The sequence below is a fragment of the Apodemus sylvaticus genome, chromosome 17 (genome assembly GCF_947179515.1).
Source record: "Apodemus sylvaticus chromosome 17, mApoSyl1.1, whole genome shotgun sequence".
Classification (NCBI taxonomy): Eukaryota; Metazoa; Chordata; class Mammalia; order Rodentia; family Muridae; genus Apodemus; species Apodemus sylvaticus.
This window is the reverse complement of record NC_067488.1, coordinates 62,107,305-62,131,661: the sequence shown is the minus strand read 5'-3', so window position 1 is coordinate 62,131,661 and position 24,357 is coordinate 62,107,305. Positions and strand designations below refer to the sequence as shown.

General features: G+C 43.4%; 2 protein-coding genes across 8 annotated transcripts in view; one reads left to right on the top strand and one right to left on the bottom strand.

Moving 5' to 3' along the window:
• Window positions 1-4,136, bottom strand: part of Pphln1 (periphilin 1) — a 90,232-nt gene extending 86,096 nt beyond the window's left edge. For 4 of the 6 annotated variants that reach the window (XM_052161731.1, XM_052161732.1, XM_052161734.1 and 1 more), the window contains exons 1-2: window positions 4,059-4,122; window positions 3,050-3,316 (exon numbers count right to left, since the gene is read on the bottom strand). In XM_052161731.1, the coding sequence (XP_052017691.1) occupies window positions 3,050-3,119 (70 nt within the window). In that variant the 5' untranslated portion in view covers window positions 3,120-3,316; window positions 4,059-4,122. Of the gene's footprint in view, window positions 1-3,049; window positions 3,317-4,058 lie in introns of all 6 variants that reach the window. The other 2 variants (XM_052161736.1, XM_052161737.1) reach the window with 2 other exon arrangements.
• A 17-nt stretch (window positions 4,137-4,153) lies between these two features.
• Window positions 4,154-17,875, top strand: Zcrb1 (zinc finger CCHC-type and RNA binding motif containing 1). Of its 2 annotated transcripts, XM_052161738.1 has the most exons (8): window positions 4,155-4,327; window positions 5,219-5,304; window positions 7,413-7,441; window positions 11,380-11,491; window positions 11,785-11,892; window positions 15,930-16,042; window positions 16,135-16,210; window positions 17,689-17,875. In XM_052161738.1, exons 2-8 carry the CDS (start codon window positions 5,221-5,223, stop codon window positions 17,818-17,820), a joined length of 654 nt encoding a protein of 217 aa, XP_052017698.1. In that variant the 5' UTR covers window positions 4,155-4,327; window positions 5,219-5,220; the 3' UTR covers window positions 17,821-17,875. The 2 variants fall into 2 exon arrangements, with proteins under 2 accessions (XP_052017699.1, XP_052017698.1); XM_052161739.1 differs by lacking the exon at window positions 7,413-7,441 and having other exon boundaries at window positions 4,154-4,327.
• Window positions 17,876-24,357: the final 6,482 nt, after the last annotated feature.

The window sequence follows — 24,357 nt, the reverse complement described above, 5'->3', positions numbered from 1 at the left end:
CCTCTCTCCTTCCATCCTAGCTTTGCTCCAAGGAGTACCTCTGACCTCTGACTCAACAGTTTCTCAGAGACTCACTACTGTCTTCTCAGTGAAGGCCAAGAGGCAGGTACCCAAAGAGTCAGATGAGAAACTTGAGTAATAAAACTCAACACTGGGCACACCTAAACTCCTACTCTTCAACAAAGCACAAACACATAAACTTCTATTCCCCTTAACTTCACCTCTCCCCAGGGACTCTCTGTACCATCCAGTCTATGTTCAAGACTCAGCCCAAAAGCCAACCTTTCCCAAAGAAGGAAGCTAGTCTTTCTCTGCTCTTTAAAACACTGTACTACAGAACTACTAGACAGTCCCATGTCCTTTGGGCTCTCCCTCCTCCTTCCTCATCCTCCTCCTGGGGCAAACACAATGATTAAACACCTACATTGCTCCTGTCTCATCAGAGGAAAAGGATTTTTAAATCAACAAGTAACAAGTAGTTCTATGACTCCCAGGATTCTAAATACTAGAGTAATTGGTACCTTGAATTTTTCAGAAAACTTCTTGGGAGACAGTTAATTATGACACTAGTCACACTTTTTAAAGTCATCAATACTACTTTACTTTTTTTTTTTTTTGGTTTTTTGGATTTGGTTTTTTCGAGACAGGGTTTCTCTGTATAGCCCTGGCTGTCCTGGAACTCACTCTGTAGACCAGGCTGGCCTCGAACTCGGAAATTCGCCTGCCTCTGCCTCTGTCTCCCAGAGTGTTGGGATTACAGACATGCGTCACCACAGCCCGGCGTATACCACTTCACTTTTAACACAAAATACAGATGAGAAACTTCTAAATCCAGCATCCCCAAGTGAATTCCAACTGTCTGACACCAGTATTATCCAAGAATTTTAAGAAACAACACTATCCATGTCCTGCCTTTTGAAAGTCCCCAAAATACCCTTTGGAAGATTTAACTGCTTTCAGATCTTAAGGTCACCTCGGGTCAAGGTCAACAGATTAAAGGGAAGCATGCTTATTCCTGAAATTAACACTGATATACTACGGAGATGTTATGGGCTGACCTGAAGCTAAAAATTGTCAGGCTGCTTCTAGGAGAAAATGCTTAAAATTTCAAACAACTAAACCAAAAATCACTTTTTAGAACAAAGTTTAAGTCTTTGAAAAAAAAATATCCTGCACTGATCCCAACTAAACAGTCAAAACAGCAAAACCTCAACTAGAACTGTTGCCCGGCACTCAAGGCACTCAAGAGTATGCGGTGTGTGGCTGGTGTGGATGGGGTGATGTCTCCTTTAATCTCAGTTCTGTGACTCCAGCCAGGACTCCAAAGTAAAAGCCAGTGTAAAAAAGAGTATGCTAGGTGAGAAAACCTTTAAGAAAGCTAAACAAAAATCAAAACCAAAAAACCTAGAATCCTGATTAACTAGAATCCTGAGTGATGACTCCAGTGCAGACAATAGTGAACTCTAAGTCACACTGAACCTCCAGAAATGCTGATTAATCTATTAGAACACCCCAGGGTGTAGAGTTCAGGATGTCAAAACCCTGAAGCCTAATTACAACTTACCACAGACTATTTTAGCCCTCTAACAAGACATTCCTTTCCTATCTGTGTTTGATCCAACAGCCTTGTGACTAACAGGAACCATTTCAAAGATATTTAAGTTTGACTTAAATACTGACTTCCAACCAAAAGGCTCAGAGTCTAGTCAGATACTAAACAAGCTAAAGACAATAGCTGAGAATTCCAGCTTAGCACTAATGAGCCTGGATACCTGATGTTTCTAACAACTTATCTTAAAATGCCTCCAATTAAAAGTTTCATTGCTATTACTATAAAAACTTTATGAAACTGTTGCCATGTTAGGACATGGAATTATTTTCAGTAACTGGAATTTGTGTTTCCAGACCACATTAACCAGCACTTGGCTCCAGAATAAACGATAATCCAACGAGGTATTTTTGTGTCAACCACATGTTTTAATTTTATAAGCCCCACTGTATTGCACTACATACTTAGGAAGAAAAGTTTGACTATCCATTACATGTGATAAAATTATATGAGCAGAGTGGTGTCCCCCCCCCCATCTTTAATCCCAGTGCTTGGGAGGCAGAGGCAGGCGAATTTCTGAATTGGAGGCCAACCTGGTCTAGGAAAATGAATTCTAGGACATCCAGAGGCTGCACAAAGAAAAGGCTGAGATATAGGGGTCGGGAGGAGAGGGGGTTGTTAATAGTATTTGAGATAGGTTTGGTACACACCTTTAATCACCTGAGAGGCAACCCACTTCACACAAGTGGGGGGGGGGGATAGTATGTGAACCATTTCCTGCATGACCTAGCAACCCTGAGCTCTTTCCTCACAAACCACCCATTTGTTGAGCCTAAGTAGCTGGCGACCAGGTTCTGCCACTCACTAATTAACTACTACTTAACCTCTAAGACAGCAAACAGCAGCATTCCAAGGATAGGCAAAAACAAACATTCCCTCCCACGGCGCTTAATTTAAATGTAAAGATGAAAGACACTAACAGGAAACAATGGACTCCTGCCGAACTTCGGGAGGTGAGAGAAAGATGACTCAAAAATAGAGCCCCGTTAAGCCTGAGGAAGGCCAGTAATCAGAACATAACAAGAGAATCACCAGTTCTAGGCCCTGCTAGGGGTGGGGGTGGGGGATGGGAATTACGTTAACAGAAAGAGGTAGAAGGCAGGGAAATCATTGGACCAAAAGGAAAAATAAAAACTTAAAAGCTGAAAGAAAGAAAAAAATATTAAGGAAATGCAATCAAGTCGATACAGATGGAGCAAAGGCCAATCTTAAAACCCCGACGTCAGAAAAAGAGTCCAATTTAAAGGCGAAAGCCACAGCTTCGTTAGAATCAGAAAACGAGACAGTTTCAACGCAAGGCTAAGTAAGTGTTTGCTAAGCAGACAAAATACGATTCCAGGGAGCACAGACGATGCGCTCAGGGATACCCCAACTCGAGAGGAAGCACAAAACAGCACAGAGAGTTAATGCTCAAATAATTAGAAGACCAAAGGGGCTTACATCTTGGGCGATAACCAAGCACAACCGGAATGTGAAGCTTGGTACTTTGGGCTGGCCACAAGTTTGCCATGAGAATTAGTCCCAGTGGTCCCTTGGTGGACGCCAAGGAATTAATGCCTCTCAAAACTCAGCTGCGCCCTGGGTGGATTGCACTTCGTCCCTCCGCTTCAGTCAGGATTGATTGTGCAGGCTCCACGACAGGCTCTGGGCTCCGGGCTGCTGACACGCAGGTCCCCAGGGAGTAGTTACAGGCCTGGTCTGTATGTGCTGGTGGGTAGAAGTCAAGTTTAAACTACCATGCATTACATTCTGATTTCTCTGTCGAAATGACGAGTTCTTATAGGATAATCAGTGTAGCCAGGCGGTGATGGTGCACGCCTTTAATCCCAGCACGCTGGAGGCGAGGTAGGTGGACCTGAGTTCAAGGCCAGCCTGGTCTACAGTTCGAGCTCCACGACTGCCAAAGCTACACAGAGAAACCCTGTCTCGAAAAACAAAAAATAATCAGTGCGTGCCCATTTCATATTTCCAGAAAGAAAAAATAAATAACGGAACGAAGAAGCTTAACATCTGTCCATGTCAGTGCTCAAGAATGAGTCATTCTGTGACTCCAGCTCTCCCCACGTTGGCTTTGTCTCCCCGGCCACACTGACATTTTCAACAGCAAACGGGCTATTTTGCACTCTTTTTTTTTTCTGTCCGTCTCTTACAGTGCCTATTACAGAGCTGGTTAGGTCCGAAAATAATAATAATAAAAAAAACAGACTTCCTGACTGACCTCGAGTCACTGAAGCTGCCTAGGTGAGGATTCCCTTTTGCATCCTAAACTACTAACAAGAAGCGGAACCTGTGTCTTTCACTCAACACTTTGCTTTCCTCCCACATCCTCTGAGTCTCTCTCCGGGTTCCACCAGGAGTACAGAATAATGCACATCTCCAACGCGGCAGGAAACGCCCGCCCGCCGGCCGCATGCGCCCCTTACGCCTCTGCAGAGAGCTACTCGCTCACCTACGTTCCACTGCCGCGCTGCCGCCGCCGCCGCCGGTGGAACCCGCGAAGCCAGACGTCCGCTCGCCCCACAGGCACTTCCGGCGCGTGCGGTGACGTCGCCCGGCGCGCCAGCCTCCGGCCCGGGTCCTCCGGGGTTTGAGGGAGACGGAAGAAGGGCTGCACCGCGCCGCGGTTGCGGACGCCCGCGCTGTAGCGCACCGCGGAAGGCTGCTGGACGTGAAGCAGCCGCGGGATCGGATCCTCCCTGCTCGGCCACTGCGCCGAAGGTAAGCTCCCAAGGCGCCGGGCCCAGGAGACTTCCGCGGCCCCGGCCCCGGCCCCGGCCCCGGCCTCGGCCCCTGCCCATGCTCCGGCCCCTGGAACGTCCGGCCTGCGTTAGCATGTCTCAGAGTGAGGAACTTGAAATGCGCCTAGCAGGTTTTGGCTACCTGAGGCTTTTTGAATAATCCTTCTAATCAGCCAGCAGGGAGCCCTCCCGGTTCCCGCGTCCATTGTCATTCAGAGGTACTTGACACTTGCTGCCAACACCTGCTCTTTTTAAAATCCAAGTTTTAGACTCGATTGGGTCCAGTATAATTTTCTCCAGTAATTTGCAGAGTTGTAAACAGTGACATTGATTATTAAGCATATTGATAAGTATACAGGTTAATGTCCCATTCAAAGTATGTAATGCCTATAATAAAGTGTGTCCTTTTATGATTTGGTTGTGGGCGAAATTACAAACATAAAGAACTTTATCAAAATGTGAAACTATCCAACTTTAACAAAAACGAGATCGTGGTGGCCTCTATCAGTAATTCATATATTTTAAAAAAACAACAAGAACAAAAGAAGCGGGCGGGATAGACGGGTATCTCTTTCGGAGGTGGGTGAATACTTGGAGAGGACCTTTTTGCTTTTACCCTAAGAAGGCGTTAAAAATAGCCTAGTGGCGTCTCCATCTCTTAAAAAACCCCCTTCAGTCGCACTGCAGCACTAAAAGGCTTAACACCCGCTGCTAGAAAAGGAATATGGTAATTCACACCCTGCCCACTCCGGCACTCTAATCTGTTTAAGTGAATGGAGCGTGTGGAATTCTACCTTAATTAAGTCAGTGATAGTCCTTGTTTGGTTCTACTTGGAATAAGATTCCTGACGTCTCTTGTTTTCCGTTTTAGAAATGAGCGGTGGCTTGGCGCCAAGTAAGAGCACAGTTTATGTATCCAACTTGCCTTTCTCCCTAACAAACAATGATTTATACCGGGTAAGTTTTACTATAAGTACATCTATCTAATGAATTCTCTCTTTAGGGAGAATCTGAAGATTAAAGTAACTGGGAAAATTCTTAATTGATATCTCCTGCAAATTTTAGTGAGAAAAATTGCAATTTTTTTAATTCCCAAAGAGAATTTACACTGCTTTGTTTTTGTTTGTTTGTTTTTTCAAAACAGGGTGGGGTGTGTGTGTGTGTGTGTGTGTGTGTGTGTGTGTGTGTGTAGGCCTAGTGGGCATAGAATTCAGAGATCTGCCTTCCTCTACCTCCTGAGTGCTGGAATTAAAGGCCTGTGCCACCACAGTTTCTATATAAAGAAAGTGTATTCTTTACAGATAGCTAGAGAGCTAGACAGTGATGTGTGCCCAGGATCCTAACACTCTGAAAGCTGAGACGGTTGGATCATGGGTTCAAGTCTAGCTGAAACTACATAGCAATATGCTGTCTCAAACAAAAAATAAGCTGGGAATGTACTTGAGTGGTGGAGCACTTGCCTAGCATAGTTCTCACACACCTGTCACCCCCACCACAGGGAAAGCTGAGGCACGAAGATCTTGAGTTCAAGAGCTTGGACAATTTAGACCCTGTCTCACAAATGAGAAAAGGGATATGAATTAGGCTTAGAGGTGAGATTTTAGGCTGGGTGATAAGAAATAACCTTATTTAGAAGGTAACTGGGGGCAGAAGAGAAGAATAGTTGGTAGAATGTTTGTCTTGCATGCACAAAGCCCTAGGTTGAATCCCTAGTACCACATACGCTAGGCATTAATGGTGTATACCTATGATTCCAATATTTGGAAGGTGAAGGCTGAATATTGGAAATTCAGAGACATGCTCAGCTCCATGAAGACTTTGAGGCAAGCCTGGGATTCATGAGACTCTGTCATAAACAAACAAACAAAAACAAACGGTGTCCCAAACAAACAAAAACAAACGGTGTCCCAAACAAACAAAAACAAACGGTGTCTTTTGAATAAAAAGGTGAAGCAGCAGAAGTCAGTTGTACAGATATCCAGAGCACAAGCATTTCCAAAGAGGAAGGGTAAAAATAAAGTAAACCCATTCTCCCCTTCCTTTACAGGCAACCACTGTAGTGTTACTCTAAAAGGAGCACCCATGAGAAAGCTGTAATGGCATAGGAAACTGCTGGACCTCAGAATCTAATGATGCTAAATGTCTGGCCCAGAATTTCAGTATTAGACTGCATGTGATGAGATCTTCTAAGAGCCTTTTTGGGGGGATGTTATTTCTGTGTATTAAATAATAAGTCAGAATTATAAGTATCTAGATATTTATTTATATATATTTATATATCTGTAGACTATAGATTTGGGTAATATATGGGCAACTATATGTAGAAGTAAAAAAGGAAGAATGGGCCAGCCGTACAGTGCCACCAGTGTACGGATGATGGGAGAGCACTCACTGGGGGAAGGATGAGGATCTGTGCTTTGTTTTTGATCTTTGGCAACAGGCCTTGTTTTGTAGCTTGCCTCAAACTCATGGCCTTCTTCCTTTGCTCTTCTGAACACCAGGATTACAACCATAGACCATCACTCCTGGCTGGAGATGGGTTTTTCATTATAGGAAGCCTTTGGTATTAACTGCAGTGAGAGCTCTGTCTGTCCTTAAATGGTGGATTGTGTAACTCATTGGTGTGGTTTTATTTGACAACACTGATAATAAAAGGACAGGATCAGCTGGAGCTCTGGTGGGTTTGTTGGTCCCACAGATCGATCAGGAATAGCTGCTACCTAAGGTATATGCTGCAGATCTAGATATGCTGAGTGTTTTTCCACCTCTCTCCACTCCCTAGGGGTAGTTAGGAACTGAAGCATTTCAATTGTAACTCCAGTAACTGTATTATTCTAGTCACTTAGAAATTTGTTCTGTGATTTGTTGACTCAGTATCTTGCTGTGTTGCCCTAAGCCATGGTCTTCCTTCTCAGTCCCCTAGGTTTAGGGATATTTTTTATAAAGTCTGCTGATGACTGAAATTTTTCATAAAATATAACAAAGAATCTGGTCAGTAAATACAATCTGAATATTAATTTGGTGACATTTTAAATTATAAATTATTCTATGATCTTTTATTTCAGATATTTTCCAAGTATGGCAAAGTTGTAAAGTAAGTATTCACATTACAAGATACTTGAATAAAAACTACTAATGTTAACATTTTTACATATAGTTCAATTATTTTCCCATATACATAAACATTTGACAGTTTTCATATCCTAAACGACTGTTTACTTTAAAGAATTAATAGTTTAATATTATTGCTTTTATAGTGCTGAGAAACAATCTCAGAGCCTCAGACATATTAAGCACACTCTTAATCTCTAAGCTACATATCAAGCCCTGAAGGATTTCAGAGCTAGTTCTTGGGCAATGTAGAGCTTACTGAAAGTGTCAAGCCCGGCGGCGGTGGCACACGCCTGCAATCCCAGCACTCTGAGAGGCAGAGGCAGGTGGATTTCTGAGTTCAAGGCCAGCCTGGTCTGCAGAGTGAGTTCCAGGACAGCCAGGGCTATACAGAGAACCCTGTCTTGAAAAACCAAATCCAAAAAAAAAGCAACAAAAAAAAAAGTGTCTAGGGGGACAGTCTAGAGGAGTGACATTATCTTGGTGCTCATAGTGCTGCCAAGCCATGTCGGAGAATATCTATAGCCAAGCCACCGATTTGCCACCTGATGTGTTGGCCCTTAAACTATTCTTAACCTCTGTTGACTTGTGTATAATGGGCTATCCCCTAACTACCTAGAGACTGACAATGGACCCAGTCATGCCTGCTGACTAAGAAGTACTATGATTTCAAGCCCATTTGTGGTTTTAAAGCAATAAGTACAGCAAGTGTTATAAATCCTTGGGCACATTTTCAGGACTACTGGAATCTGACTGTGCTACGGTCCTCATTAGCTCCAGATAACTCCCTATGCTGTGTTCCAGTTTCATGGCCAATGAGATGAGAACAAACTGACATGGCCAGACTGAAATCTGTAACTGCACCAGGGAAGAGACCTGGAACAAGACGGTCAGGTAGAAAGGCTGTTCATCCTTGAGAGGCCATTTGGGAGTCAAATGGATTATGCTTGGTGTACATAAGGATTGGATGCGCAGGAAGAATGTGTCAGGATGGTCTACAGGTTCTTGGGATAGCATCTGCTCAGAGGTGTGCATACATAGATGAGCCCTTCACACCCTGCATCTGAACACAGGGCTGCTCTGTGTCCTTTTGTATGCCAGGAGCATGGAGGTTGTCACAGATTTGTTTTCTTTAAGTTCTTTAATTTTTAAGATTTAACATATATGAATACACTATTGCTTTCTTCAAGAATGCCAAAAGAAGGCACCGGATCCCATTACAGATAGTTGTGGGCCACCATGCGATTGCTGGAAATTGAATTCAGGACCTCTGGAAGAGCAGCCATTACTCTTAACTACTGAGCCATCTCTCCAGCCCTTCTTTAAGTTCTTGCTGTGATTTTTTTTTTCCTGTTACCAGAGAAGAGATCTCTAAGGACAGACCCTATGTAACTGGTTTACAGAGTCTCCATCACTAGACTAAGCTTTTCCTGAGGGTGCATATGCTTCTGTCTTTCTGTAACATTCACAGGGTTTAATTCTGGAGTTCAGAGTTAGTGGTTTTAAAGTCAACCAAGAACACATGTAACTAGGTTTATAGATATTTTTATCTTAGTAATAGGAACAAAGTATCTAATGCAGAAGTTCTCAACCTATAGGTAACAGCTCCTTTACCAAACCTCTATTTCCAAAAAGAATTTACAATTCACAACAATGTCAAAATTACAGTTATGAAGTAATAACAAAAAAAGGTATGGCTGAGTTCACCACAACATACGGAATTATATAAAGGTGCAGTGTTAGGGAGGTTGAGAAGCACTGCCCTCACCTCCCCCGCCCCCATTTTGTTTATGTGCACCCGGCTGGCATGCATATGTAGAGAAGACAGGACAGCATCAGGTGTCCTGACCCGCTACTCTCTGTACTCCCTCAGGACAGGGCCTCAGTGAACCTGAAGCTCACATCTTTTGTTAGGCTTGCCAGGAGCTCCCGGGATACCCCAGTTTCTGCCTGTCCAGGATGAGGGGACAGGCAGGTACAGCCAGGCCCAGCTTTTATGGGGTGCTGAGATTCAGACTCAGGTCCTCATGCTCCTACAGCAGAGCACCGCCCCTATCCTACAGAAAGGCTTCTTTACCCACATCTCCCTTCCACCTGCTCCGTAGCTTGCACTGTCTTGACTGTGAATGCATGTATGTGTACACGTTGTTTTTATGAGTTTCAAACTTCATTCTCCTTTGTATTTACATACTGAAATGTGTTTAAAGTGGTACATCTTATATAACACAGTAAAGTTAACAACATCATAATTTATTTGGGAAGTTTTATTGAACTAGTCCTCTATCCTATTCTGTCAGTTGAGGTAATAGAATCCATCCTAGGTAATCTTCTCCTCCCCCCGCCCCCCAGCTCTGTACATGGGTCACTCTAGAGCCAACTGTTTCCTTTAACTGCTTTTCTTGCCCTGCTTAGATGCAGATCATGTCTTCTTCGTTCATATACTTACCAAATGACGGTGATGCGGCCTATTCAGAGGACCGTCCCTGAGACATCTTCGCCCACTAGTGATAGTTCGGATCACTCAGTTCTTCACTGTGTCCCCTATTTTCCCTTAGCAATTAATAAACAAGTACTCCGCTCCACAGGAGCATCATTTTTTATTTAATGTATGCTGGTGATTCTTTCCTGATCCGGTCTCTACTGTGACTGTTAAAGGTGGTTTCTCCCTCCGCACTTGCTCTATATCCAGTGTCTCTTGGCCCCCTTCTTGTTTCTATGGCTGATGCAGACTTGCGACTGCTGTCTCCACACTTCATAACTTGGTACAATTTTATCTGTGTGTTCTAATTGTCTTATGGTTGGCTGGTGGGCACTGACTTGTGGGCTTCTATATATTATGTTCATGTTTTGTTTAATTTCTTTCTTGTAACATTAAGTTCAAGGGCTTCACCTTCACCCTGCTCCAGACACAAAATCAACCATTTTTTCCCAAGGAGCTCAGTAAAACATTAATTTGCTTCATTTTTTTAAGATGTGAGCTCAGCCTAGAGATATGGCTAAGCCATTGAGAACACTGACTGCTCTTCCAGAGTACCCAGGTTCGAGTCCCAGCACCCATTTGGCAGCTAACAATTGGCTGTAATCTAGTTCCCAGGGCACCTACCACTCAGGTGCTTCATATATATGCAGACATACATGCAGGCAAAATATGCACGCACAGAAAATAGAAATCTCAAGGCAGAGTCTCACTACTTACTTGAAACAAACCTTCAGGTTGGCACAGTAATTGTGCCTTGGCATCCTGAGTGTTGGCATTCTAAGCATGTGCCACTATGGCAGGTTCTAGCATTCTCCTACATTATACTAAATGACATTGTTAGCAATAGCTGGGTGACACAGGAGCACTCAGACAGGGCTAAGGACCACTGCACTGCAGAATCTTTGAAAGACACTCTTGGCTCGAAAACTTGAAAAACAGTAAATCGTTTCTCTTTTGTATACAAGAGAATACCTCAGTTTATGCTTTCAGTTTTGCAAGGCAGTGGTTAGTGGGGAAGAGGAAGTGAACTCTAATATGCAATTGATATAAGCATTGCATCTCTGTCTCTTGCTTGGACCCCTTGAAGCTCTAGTTAGCGCCCGGCTCTGGCTGTACTTCTCTGGTCTGTCCGTGTTGCTTTCTCATTTCTCCCTGATTCTCCCAGGACTTTGAAGAGACAGATGGTTTAAATCAGTGTCTCTCTTCAGCAGGCCTTCATAGCCTAGGCTGGCTCAAGCTCTCTAGCCAAGGATGGTCATGAGCCGCAATCCTTCCATCTCCCCTGCTGAGTGCTGGGCTCACAGGCATCCACCACTGTGCATCTCTTCTTATGTCTCATGTCAAAAATCTCATTATTTAACCTTATAAAAATGATCTTGAGTTTCCTGAGTAGTTGCATGTTTTTGTCTTATTTTTAACTGGCTCTTTGTTTGTGCTTTAAGGGTTACTATAATGAAAGACAAAGATACAAGGAAGAGTAAAGGTGTTGCATTTATTTTGTTTTTGGATAAAGACTCTGCCTTAAACTGCACCAGAGCAATAAATAATAAACAGGTAAGCCATTCATTTCATCAAGGTTTTACCCAAAAGTCTCTGTTCATCTAATAAAAGCTATGGGACTGCAGGGGAGCATAAAGCTTGTAGTTTCTGTAATTCAGGAATGTCTGCCTTTTGGAGAAAAGATGCCAGCATTGTACTGGATTATCAAAATGCTTGAAGAGTCTTAAGGGAAAATTACAGCATAGAATCTGTCATATACTTACTGCAAAAAGAAACGAGTAAACAGTATCTGATAACTGGGTCTTGGTGACTATGACCCTATGCATTTACATCTCTCTCTGACTCAGTTATTTGGTAGAGTGATAAAGGCGAGCATCGCTATTGACAACGGAAGAGCGGCTGAGTTCATCCGAAGGCGAAACTACTTTGATAAATCTAAGTGTTATGAATGTGGGGTGAGTAAGCAGAACCCTGACTCTGCTGCAGTGTAAGCGTTTCCTTATAATAGTCTTTCAGTGGTGCCCACCAGTGGGGGATATGAGGGGAGCACTGGACAAGCACCAGACACAGGACTCCAGTGACCTGTTCTGTCACATACGCCCTTTTAACGTAGGGCTGGTGTCATGCAAACTGCAGCAGCCCTGTCTGTGAGCTCATGCACACCCACCACCACTACCAACAACACACTCACACACACACACACACACCTGGCTTTTTTTAATGTGAGGTCTGGGCATTTGGACTCTGGTCTTCATGCCTGTGCTTGTGCAACAAGTACTTGCCCCAGCCTCACAATAAGTCCATTTTGTTGACATTGTTTTGAGACAGATCTAATGTAGCACAGGCTACCTCAAACTGACCAGATAATGTAGCAGATAATGTAGCAGATGACCCTGAATTTATGATTCTCCTGCCTCAACCTTGTACGTGCTGGAATTACAGGCACACCCACCACTTCTAGTTTATGAGTTCCCAAGAATCAAATCCTAGACTTTGTGCATGCTAGACAAGCATGGTACCATCTGAGCTGAGCCCCTCAGCTCCTCACTAAACCAGGTTCCAAAAGCTACTTTACATGGAGACTATAAACTCATCTGAGTAAAGATCGTTGGGGGCCAGCAAGATGACTGAGTGGGTAAAGTGTTTGCCAAGCAAGCCTGGCGACCTGAGCTCAATCGTTGGAACCTCATAAAGGTGGGCGAAGAGAAGCTCATGCACAAAGCTGTCCTCTGACCGGTACACTATCACAAAGCCAAAAAAAGAACACAAGAAACATTGGTATACAATAATTTCCATAGTTTCTAAGCCTTCAAAATTGTTTTTTAAAACCACAAGGCTAGCCGTGCGGTGGTAGCGCACACCTGTAATCCCAGCACTTTGGGAGGCAGAGGTAGGCGGATTTCTGAGGTCGAGGCCAGCCTGGTGTACAGAGTGAGTTCCAGGACAGCCAGGATTACACAGAGAAACCCTGTCTCAAAAAAAACCAAAAAAAAAAAAAAAAAAAAAAAAAAAACCCACAAGGCTAATTATTTATCTTAATGTCTTGAAAGGTTTAAGTAAAGCATACATTTCTGTTAGCAGACATTGCACGAGGTTTGTTGTCTCTGTGAGGGTTTAGTCATCAATTTGATTGTATGGACTGTCCTCCATAAGATGACAGACCTAATGTCTCCTGTACTTACTGTTGGGACAGGAGTGCAGAATGCTCCCAAGGCTGGTATTGAACCCGTAGCCTAGAGTGATTCTCCCTTTTTGGCCTTCTAAGCAGCTGCAGCTAAATAGGTGTGGTGAGCCACACCTGTTTTTATTTTTAATACCAAGAGAATTTCACTCTGAGTCTCATAACTGTTAGTTCCTAAAAATGACTGCATAAAATTTAAACACCAGATCCAAACAGAGAGTTGATTTCTACCAGACATTGTCATAGCTACAAAGTAACAGGATAGACACCTGAAATGGCTTGACATCTACTTCTCTATTGCTGTGGTAAACACCATGATCAAGGCAGCTTACAAAAGGAAGGGTTGATTTGGGGCTTTCATTTCTAGAGGTCTAGGAGCTCACCAACGTCCTGATAGGAGCATAGTAGGAGGCAGGCAGGGATGGCACTGGAGCAGCAGCCAAGAGCTCATAGAGAAAGTCCAGACTCTGGAACCAGCAAGGGGGCACACCAAGGTTGGTGCCAGTCCTTGGAAACCTGGAACCCACTCCCAGTGACACACCTCCTCCAGTAAGCCACATTTTCTAATCCTTCCCAACCAGTTACACCAATTGGGGACCAAGTATGCAAATACAGGAGCCTATGGGAACATACAGGAGCCTATGGGAACATTCCCATTCAGACAACAACCTCCTCCAGCGGCCACCTCTTACCAGTGCTCCCCAAGAAAAGATACATTGTAGACAGGTATACAGACTAGAAAGGAAGCAAATGTGTTTTGAGTCCATGCGAATGTGGTCAATATATACTGTCTGAATCCTGCTAAACAATTACATTGAAACTAGTCCAAAGTCCTAAATTGTGTTTGTGAAAGAAGTGCTGTCTGTGCAAAGTAGCACAAGCACAGAATCTGGCAGCGGAGGCCCTGAGCCTGGAGTCCACAGCCAGGAGGCTCTGAGCTATATACTGAGTTCTAGGCTAGCCAAGGCCACAGGGAGACTGTCTCCATTAGATCACTTTGTTTATTTAAGAGCTGCCTTACTCTCCATGTTTATAGTGAATTGTCTGAGAAATGCTACATAAGTTCTCCAGTCCCATATTCTTTTGATTTGTGGGTTCTGACAGACATTGTCATGATTTATACATTTTGTTGTTTATTATTAGGGGTTCTTTGTTTATTTACTTTGTCTCAATATGTAACCTTAGCTGACATGGAACCACTGGTAGACCAGGCTGGCCTCAAATTCAGAAAGATATGCCAGCCTTGTCTCCCAAGTTCTAGGATCAAAGTTGTATGCCACCACACCAGGGTCAATACTATTTAAAAAAAACTAAGGCCTCTAACAAAGGCTAGTCTTAAACTTGTTACATGGCAGAAGATGGCTTTAAACAGTCTCTCCTCTCCCGCTTCCAGAGTGCTGGGATTACAGACGTGTCACCACCCTTGGTTTATGGGTCGTAGGGGAGTCAAATCCCATCCTGTGTATACGCTAGGCAGGACTGAGCAACTGAGCTGCAGCACAGACCTACCTACACTGTGCATTTCTGTAGTAATCTAATTTCCCCCCTAAAAATAAAATGTGTTGACATTTATCTACTGGGTTTTCCCAAAGCAATTTTACTACTAACCTTTTCCTTTAGTGGTGTGTGTTTACATCTTTTGTTACTATTATTTCAAAACACAATAGAATCTCCACAGTAAATTAACAATAAATGGTACCTCTTGGATTCAACCATATGCCAAGTACAAAGTACAGGTTATTTAAGGCATTGTGAATTTTTTTTCCTTCTGTTGAGATCTTGACTTAGTCTCTCCTACATAAGTTAACATAATACTATTGCATGTAGTTAAGTGAGCTAATGTATAAATTGAAATCCAGAATTCTGTGTTATACAGTTCAGCAGTCTACATAATTATAATAACCCCGCTTGGTAAAATAGGACGATAATACAAGCCATACACTTAAAAAAAGAAGGAAAAATGTTGTGTACTTCGAGACACAGCTCAGGGCCTGGCCTGCAGGGTAGGCACTCTGTCACTGAGCTGCTTCCCCAGCACCCGCTCATTTTTAAAGCAGCATCTTACAGGTTGGTAGAAATAATTTTATCCCTATTTATCAAGCTAATATAAAATTTATAGTAATGTTCATGAACCACTTAGAGTTATTTTGTAGGATAAAAGTCGGGGTTTCAGGGGCTGGCGCACTGGCTCAGAGAACAGGCTGCTCTTCCAGAAGTCCTGAGTTCAATTCCCAGCAACAGCATGGTGCCTCACAACCATCTGTAGTGAGATCTGGTGCCCTCTTCAGGCCTGTTGGCATACATACAGGCAGGCCACTGTATACATAATAAATAAATCTTAAAAAAAAAAAAAGAGGAATGAGGCTTAAAATGTTTGAGGAAAGAATTCTACTTTGCTCCCTAGTTATCACCGTAGCAGTTAGAGAATCCCATGCTCTGCCCCTCTGTGCGGAAGGAACTGGTGTGCTCTGTGGTCCACAATGAGAATATTATTGCCTGGATTCTCACCTTTGATTCACAGAGTCAGGGTGTGTTCTATCAGTAACAGCAACTATAGTGTTGTTTTTTTTTTTCTTTTCTTTTTTTTTTTTTTTTTTTTTTTTTTTGGAGGATGGGGGGATTTGGCTTTTTCGAGATAGGGTTTCTCTGTATAGCCCTGGCTGTCCTGGAACTCACTTTGTAGACCAGGCTGGCCTCAGACTCAGAAATTCACCTGCCTCTGCCTCCCAGAGTGCTGGGATTACAGGCGTGCACCACCACCACCCGGCTGGTTCATTTTTTCTTTCTTTCTTTTTTAATGTGAAACAAAAGGAAAGTGGACACTTAAGTTATGCGTGTCCTAAAAACATGCTTGGAGAACGAGAGCCTCCAAAGAAGAAGGAAAAGAAGAAGAAAAAGAAAGTCCCCGAACCGGAGGAAGAGATGTATGTATATCCCGACCCCTGAGATGCTGCACTGTTTCGCCTTTTTACTGCCAGCTGACCAAATCTGGATTTTTCTCTCTTTGCTGACCTAGCGAGGAAGTAGAAGTGAGTGAAGAGGAAGGGGAGGATCCGGCTCTGGACAGTCTCAGTCAGGCCATAGCGTTCCAGGTACTGGCATACTTGTCCTGGGGGGACTGGGTCTGGGGACACTGCTCAGCGGTGGCCCCATGCTTGGCAGGCTGGATTCAGCACTGGAAAAGCCAGGCAGGGAGGAGAGGAGATGGAGTGACACAGTGAGGAGCTTAGGCTTCATGTTGACTTGTTTTAACTGAGCGCAGCCAAACCTTTAAACCTACCTACCCAGAAGGCTGTGGTGAGGAGCCACTGGAGCTGAGGAATTCAAGAGTAGCCCACAGACGCCTTGTCTCAGAAAACAGGGGATAGAGTGAGCACATTGGTCCATACCTGTAAGCTGAGCACTCAGGAAGATGAGATTATAGGTTAGCCTAGCCTTCACTACAGAGTGAAACCCTGTCTCAGAGACTGAATAAACTGTAACACAGGGCACCGTGGAGTACTTCATGGTGTGTGTGTGTGTGTGTAGCGGGAGGTAGTTTGTTTTGTTTTTGGTTGCTTGGTTTGTTTTGAGACAGGGTTTCTTCTTTATGTAGCCTTGACTGCCCTGAAACTCACTTTGTAGACCAGGCTGGCCTCGAGCTCACAGAGTTCTTCTTGCCTCTGCCTCTGCAGTGCTGGGATAAAGGTGTGTGCTACCACCACCTGGCTGTAGTTCACATGTTTAAATCACTGCACCGATCATCTGTAATGGGAATTTCTGTTTCCTTCTCATCTCTTAACAGCTCTGAATGAAACATTTACATTGGCCATTCTGGATTGTAAGGTCCCCTTACTTTTAGTGTGTTACCATCTGTCTTCATTTCAAAATTGTGTGGAAATATTGACTTAGCTGGATGTGTTATCACACGTCTATACTCCCAGCACGCGGGAGGTAGAAACAAGTTCAGGGCCAGGCTGAGCAGCATGACACCGATTGCAGAAATTAAATTACTGTTTAACTTAAAAGTTTTGTTAAAAATTCTTTAGCCTATCTAGAAAGATTCCTTAGGATTGCATACGGTGGAGCAAATCAGCTTGCACCCATGTCCTCTCCTCACCTGAGGAGGCTGAGGCATAGATCTTGAGCTCAGGCCCAGCCTGAGTGCCGAATAAGTTCTAGACCAGCATAATAAGCTACATCGTACAACTCTGTGTCAAGACAAAACAAACCGGGAAAGAAAACAGGGGTGAGGTAGGGATTCCATTTAGTTGGTAGCATGCACAGAGCCCTGGTTTTTGTCTCCAGCACTGCATAGACCTGGGGTAGGGATGCAGCCCTGCATCCTGGAGGGAGAGGCACAGGTTCGGATGTTCAAGGCCGTCCTACATTGGGAGTTCAACACCTCTCTCTCAGGGAAGGAAAAAAAGCCCTAATTTTGAGTAGGACTATCATGGCGGCCAAATTTGTCAGTGTGACCTGGGAGGGTGGGGATTGTTTGTATTCTGGTAATTTTCCATGGTGATTCTTTTTAATTAACATGATATGCCATAAATAACTGGTTTTATTCTGCTTCTGAATCATTCCACAGCAGGCCAAAATTGAAGAAGAGCAAAACAAATGGAGACCCAGCCCAGGGGGTACCTCGACCTCAGATGATTCTAGACGACCAAGAATAAAGAAAAGCACATACTTCAGTGATGAAGAAGAACTTAGTGACTGAAATCATATTTATTTTGTAAATATTATTCAAATAAAATCTAACTGTACCAAATTCAGTTGTGGAATAGAGACAAATTTTAGTATTTTAGAATAAGAACACTTAAAACCAAATACTATTTACTCTAATGTAGTTCAAACGAAATTTTAAAATAATTTTGTTTTTTTGTTTTTTGTTTTTTTGTTTTTTGTTTTTTTGTTTTTTGTTTTTTTGTTTTTTTGAGACAGGGTTTCTCTGTGTAGCCCTGGCTGTCCTAGACTCACTCTGTAGACCAGGCTGGCCTCGAACTCAGAAATCCGCCTGCCTCTGCCTCCCAAGTGCTGGGATTACAGGTGTGCACCACCACCGCCCGGCTTTAAAATAATTTTGAAGTACCATGTTTGTAGCTTGCCTTAGCACAATGCAGATTTTAAATCCGAAAATCCAGGATCTAAAGCACCAATCCAGGTCTTTGAGCACCAATATGATGTCTCTGTGCAGTATATGTAGGCAGTGCCACCGGAGGCCAGAAGAAGGGCCTGCAATCTCCTGGAACTAAAGTTACAGATTGGGTGAGCCACTGTACAGTTGCTGGGAATTAAACCCAGCTTTTCTGGAAAAGCAACCAGTGCTCTTGACCACAGAGCCATCTGTCCAAAACAACGTCTGAACAATTAAATGATTAAATGATCTGTTAATGTGAAACTTTTTGAAAGAAGTATATCTTTAAAGAGCGTGCTTTATCCCAGTTTGAATGAGCTGTGAATCCTCATGAGATGAGCTCTGCATGGGGACACACAGTGAGAGGCCAGCCTGGACTATGCGTGTGCACACAGCTATACAGAGTCCTTTTCTTAATATAATGAAATGAGATAGCAAAGTTGCTCTAAAAGACTTAAAGCTAAAGTTATTTTCCAATTGTGACCCCAAAATCTGTTTCCTACAAGTTAACAGACCTCAGCCTCCTCCCTTCATGTGTTGCTAAATAAAATAGGCCTTTGACCGTTCATAAAACGATGAAGGAGGGGTTTTGATTTTTTGTTTTTCCTCTTATTCTCCCAGCCTTCTCCCATCTTTGCATTGCTTTTAGATTTTTGTTAAATATTGCATTTGGGGGCAGGAAGGGCTATAATAATGTAAATATTTTTCATAAATTATATTTCTTTATATTTGTGACCAAAAATTTCCAGATTGTTTATATTTAGCTAGGTAAGAATGGTATGGAGTCTTCAACATTCTACTTAAATCTGTACGGTTTGATTGTGTATGGGAATTCCCACTTTTTCATACTAAAAGCAGTAAAACTACAAAGGCAATCCAAGTGTTGACCATTTCCCCAGCAAACTTTTTTAACTATTTATGTATTTATTATTTTGTATATATGTGAATACACTGTCACTCTCTTCAGACACAACAGAAGAGAGAATCAAATCACATTTCAGATGGTTGTGAGCCACCATGTGGTTGCTGGGAATTGAACTCAGGACCTCTGGGAGAGCAGTCAGTGCTCTTAACCACTGAGCCATCTCTCCAGCCCTCCACCAGCAAATATTAAAGTTGTCAGAGCAAGGTGTGGTTCTGTACACCTGGAGGAGACTGAAGGAGGACTATGAGTTCTAGAACAGTGTGGGCTACATAGTGAGACTGCTTCAGAACAAAAAGTTACCTTCCAAATCTCAGTAAGGAACCCAGGCAGGAGGGATATATTGTACTTCCAATTCATCCATTAATTAGAAAACACACCCACCAGAACTGAAAACTCAGGAGAAGAGGCAGGGGTTCAAGAGTTCATCATGTTAGCTGAGCCACATTTAGACTTATTAGAAACAATTAAAAATGTACACAAGGGCCAGGCAGTGGTGGCATATACCTTTAATCCCAGCACTAAGGAAGAAGAGGCAGGCAGATCTCTGAGTCAGAGAGTCCAGCCTGGTCTACATTGTGATAATACAGACTAATACAGAAACAGAAACCCTATCTTCAAAGCAAAAAAAAAAAAGCTGGGTAGTGGTGGTGTATGCCTTTAATTCTAGCACTTGGGAGGCAGAGGCAGGGGGATTTCTGAGTTCCAGGACAGCCAGGGCTACACAGAGAAACTCTATGGGGGGTGGGACAAAACCAATATATTTTTATACACACACACACAGACACAAGAATGTGGCTCACAGTTTAGTAAGTATCAAATATTATGTTCTACTCTCCAAGCCAGAAATCCTGTTTTATTCCAGAATGCTAATCAGAAATGCAGGTGTGTGGTCAAGCGTGCTGCACACCTCAGCACTGGGGCAGCCAAGGCAGCCCAGGGGCTAAAGGCATGGATTAGCAGCTAAAGACTTCTTGCAGAAGACCTGGGTTCAGTTCCCAGTGCCCACACGGAAGCTCACAACCTTTGGCTAATCAGTTTCAAGATATCTGGATCCACCTACTGGACTCTGCGGACACGAGACAAAACACTCCTACAGGATAAATAAGAATTCTAGGCCAGCCTAGGCAACATGGTGAGCCCCTGTCTCAGAAAGTTGTTTTTGACAGACAAACCTGTGCCTCTGTAGTTGTTGCCACTTAGACCTGTGTGCCTTGGCAGTGCATGTAACCTGAGTTATTTGAAAAATAGTAAAGTAGAAAATAAGAAGGATTTTAGGATTTCACCTGGATGAGGTAGCTTATGGTTTAAGAACACTTCCCCACATCATTTATGGCCTTGTTTCTCACTCTTCTCCCCCACCCCCACCCCCTGAAGCAATGAGTGAAATTAAGAATGTTCACTGCTCTGGCACAGGCTAACTCCAGCTCCAGGGAAGTCTAACTTCTGGCAATGGTGGGCACATGCACATATACACATAATTGTAAAATAAAACCCTTTAAAATCGTAAGTCAAAGATGAAATAAAAGTATTCTACATTATATTTTAAAATTCACCATATCAAGTATTGCATGTTATAGCTAACTCACTGCTTTAGAACTAATTTATAGATTTAATCACTTGTATCAGAAAAAAAGTAGAAAGCTGGGCAGTGGTGGCGCATGCCTTTAATCCTAGCACTTGGGAGGCAGAGACAGGCGATTTCTAAGTTCGAGGCCAGCCTGGTCTACAGAGTGAGTTCCAAGACAGCCAGGGCTACACAGAGAAACCCTGTCTCAAAAAAAAAAAAAAAAAGAAAAAGAAAAGAAAAGAAAAGAAAAAAGCAGAAGCAAAAATGTTTCTACCTTGAGATAGATAAATGGGCTGGACATGGTAGCACACACCTTGATCCCAGCACTCTGGAGGCAGAGGCAGGTGGATCCCTGAGTTTGAGGTCAGTATTACCCCAAACAAGCAGAAACCAAGGGTGAGTGGGGGAGAAAAACTAGAAATGGATACTGAGATTCAATGAAAGCAAAAGTTGACTCACTGTTTACATAAAACCGAGTTCCAGTAAACTAGATGCATACAATGGAGTGGAGTGTCTGGCGAGGCCCACGCTACCATAATGTAAGAAAGAGAAACATGAGCGGCCTATGTAGGTGTCTGATACAACTGTAACAAACACTTCAAAGTTAGTGACTTAAAGCAAGATAAACAAAACACCTTTCAATCACATAGCTTGGAAGTCCAGTCTCCTGGAAGTTTTGACATTCCACTAGAGTGAACAGAACTGCATTTCCCACTGTGAGGTCCAGGGCCCATGTGTCCTTGCCTCTAGTTTCTGGGAGGCATTGGGGGGCGTGGGGAGGTTACATTCCTTGGCTTACAAACCCCTCACTTCTCCAGCTAAAAAGCGAGCAAGGACAGGCCACACCACTGAACAAGTTCTACCTTTCAATCACTTAAAAAAAAAATCCTGCCAGGTGTGTTGGCGCACACCTGTAATCCTAGCACTTGGGAGGCAGAGACAGGTGGATTTCTGTGTTCAAGGCCAGCCTGGTCTACAGAGTGAGTTCCAGGTCAGCCAGGGCTACACAGAGAAACCTTGTCTCCAAAAAAAAAAAAAAAAAAAGGCTATTAGCAACCTAATACTAAATGCCAGACAAAGACCATAAGAAAGCGACAGAATAAATGCTCCTCATGAAGACAAGCACACAATACTAAGACCAAACCTGACTTACAGCAATGTACAAGACTGCCTTGGCATTTAAGAGTTAGCATGTCATTTGAATAGAATAAAAGGTAAAGCATGATTTGGATGCAAAAAGCAGCGTATCTGATAGTACCTGATAGTAATTCACAGCACCAGATCTCGGCAAACTTGGACAAAGAGCACGTGGAGAAAGCTCCAGGTAGCAGCGGAACGAGGCCAAGAGCTTTAGTCTCATATCTCAATTTGGCACTGGTGATGTTTTAGCCAGTGCAATCTGGCAAGGAACAAATGAAAGGTAGCAGAACTAATAGGAGTTAAACAACAGCATGTGATTTGGGATTGAGATGGGCCCCGCCCCTCCCCACCCCCACCCGGCAGTAAGATGATGAGTCAGCAGGTTGAGGCACTTGCTGAGAAAAGCCTGGTCATTCTCTGGAGCCCTGGGAAACGTGGAAGGAGGGATCCAACTCCACAAAGTTGTTCTCTCCCTCCACATACACCCCCACACTGTTTTTAAAAAAGATTTGTGTATTTTATGTATGTGAGTACACTGTTGCTCTCTTCAGACACACCAGCAGAGGACATCAGACCCCATTACAGATGGTTGTGAGCTACCATGTGGTTGCCAGGAATTGAACTCAAAACCTCTGGAAGAGCAGCCTTAACTGCCGAGCTACCTCTCCAGCCCCCATTTTTTTTTTTGAAGAAATAAATTTTGCAAAAGTAATGTTTTGCACATTGAAATATGGCAACCTTTGCTGAGGGACATCTTGAAAGGTCAAAATAATTAGAAAGGCATCACATCAGTTGGTAGATGGAAGGCTTGCTAGATTATGATGGTAATATCCCCCTAGCTAAAATATAAATTCAATGCAATACCTACTAAAATTCTAACAGTTATTATTTTCAAAATTGGCAAGTTAATCCTAAATATGGGGAAAAAAGCAGTTGTGGAAAGACCAAACTTAGAGGAGTTACCTGTTGTAACTTTTAAACCTTCACATAAAGCTGGAGCAGTTCAGAGACTAGCAGGGACATGAGGCTGGGCACGCTCGACAAACAAAGCAGCTCTGGTGAAACCTCTGACAAGCTGCCTGGCCGTCCGGAGGGGGGAGGGGGGGAGATCATCCTTGACAGGTGTTAGCACAATCCTGTCTTGACATTCGTCAGGTTGTGCTTGTCAATAAAGCTTAAGGGCTCTAGGTGAACCACAGCTGAAGCTGCGGGCAGGACCCCCAAAGGGCTGTGCCTTCTGATAAAATCCCCAGGGAGGGCAGATCCCCCCCCCCCAGCCTATTTCCCCCGCCAAGGTAAACCTGTAATCCCTGCAGTTAGGAGGCAGAGGCAGGAAGATTGCTACAAGGTTGAGGTTAGCCTGCTCTGTGTAACAAGTTTTAGGCCAGGAAGGGCTACAGGTGGACAACTTTTCAAAAGGGAGGGGGAGGGGAGACAGAAATAGAAGAGGAAGAAGAGGAGGAGGAAAAGGAGACAAAAACAAAGGAAGAGATGGAGGAGGGGAGAAGAGGGGGGGGAGGGGAATGGGGAGGGGAATGGGGAGGAGGGAGAGGAGGAGAGATTGCTCTGCCTTTGAGACTGCTTGTTCTTCTTTCAGAAGAGGAGGGTTAAGTACCCAGCACCTGTTAGTGCCTCACAATTGACTGTAATTCCAGCATGAGAGGATACCACATTCTCACTTGGCCTCCAGGGGCACCAGCACAATACCCACACAGAGACACAGAGACACACCAAGAAATACATACCAGATTCCACAAACAAAGGAGTCTCTAATAATGTAACTGCTGCTAGAAGAAAACTCAGCAGTGCTCACAGGACCTCGTAAGAGCTCATAACTGGCTCACAGTCTCCTCTGTCATATGAACTACCACAGAAAATCACTAGACACATGATGAAACTGATTCAATCCCAAAATCAGTAGTGCCAGTCATGAAGAATTTGGCTCTTCTCTCACCAAAACATACATAAATATCAAGTTTGGATAGACAAGGTAAAGAACAGAAGAAATTCCAACCTGGGTATAATCCTAGGACTTGAGAAAAAAGGCGAGAGTATTATGAGTTTGGGGTCAGCCTGGGCTACATAGTGAGACTCTTGTCTTAGAAAGAGAGGCATCAGGTCTTTCTGTGTAAATCGGAAACCATCATTAACTACCTTCTACAATGCACTGGATGCTACCATGCATGTTTTTCTGATTTGTTTTTTTTTTTTTTTTCAAGACAGGGTTTCTCTGTATAGCCCTGACTGTCCTGGAACTCACTCTGTAGACCAGGCTGGCCTCGAACTCAGAAATCCACCTGCCTCTGCCTCCCAGAGTGCTGGAATTACAGGTGCGTGCCACCACCCGCCCAGCTACCATGCATGTTTTTCAAGAAGCACAGCTCCTAACTGTTAATGTTCTCTGGCATCTAGAAACTCAAAAATTTCTACCTCAATGTTAGACTCCTTAAAAAAAAAAAAAAAAAAAAAAAAAAAAAAAGACCGAAGA

Coding starts and splice junctions, on each gene's coding strand:
- Zcrb1 (XM_052161738.1), top strand. CDS start 5,221: ATGAGCGGTGGCTTGGCGCCAAGTAAGAGCACAGTTTATGTATCCAAC. Junction 5,305..7,412: donor CAAACAATGATTTATACCGG/GTAAGTTTTACT, acceptor CTTTTATTTCAG/ATATTTTCCAAGTATGGCAA. Junction 16,211..17,688: donor GTCAGGCCATAGCGTTCCAG/GTACTGGCATAC, acceptor ATCATTCCACAG/CAGGCCAAAATTGAAGAAGA.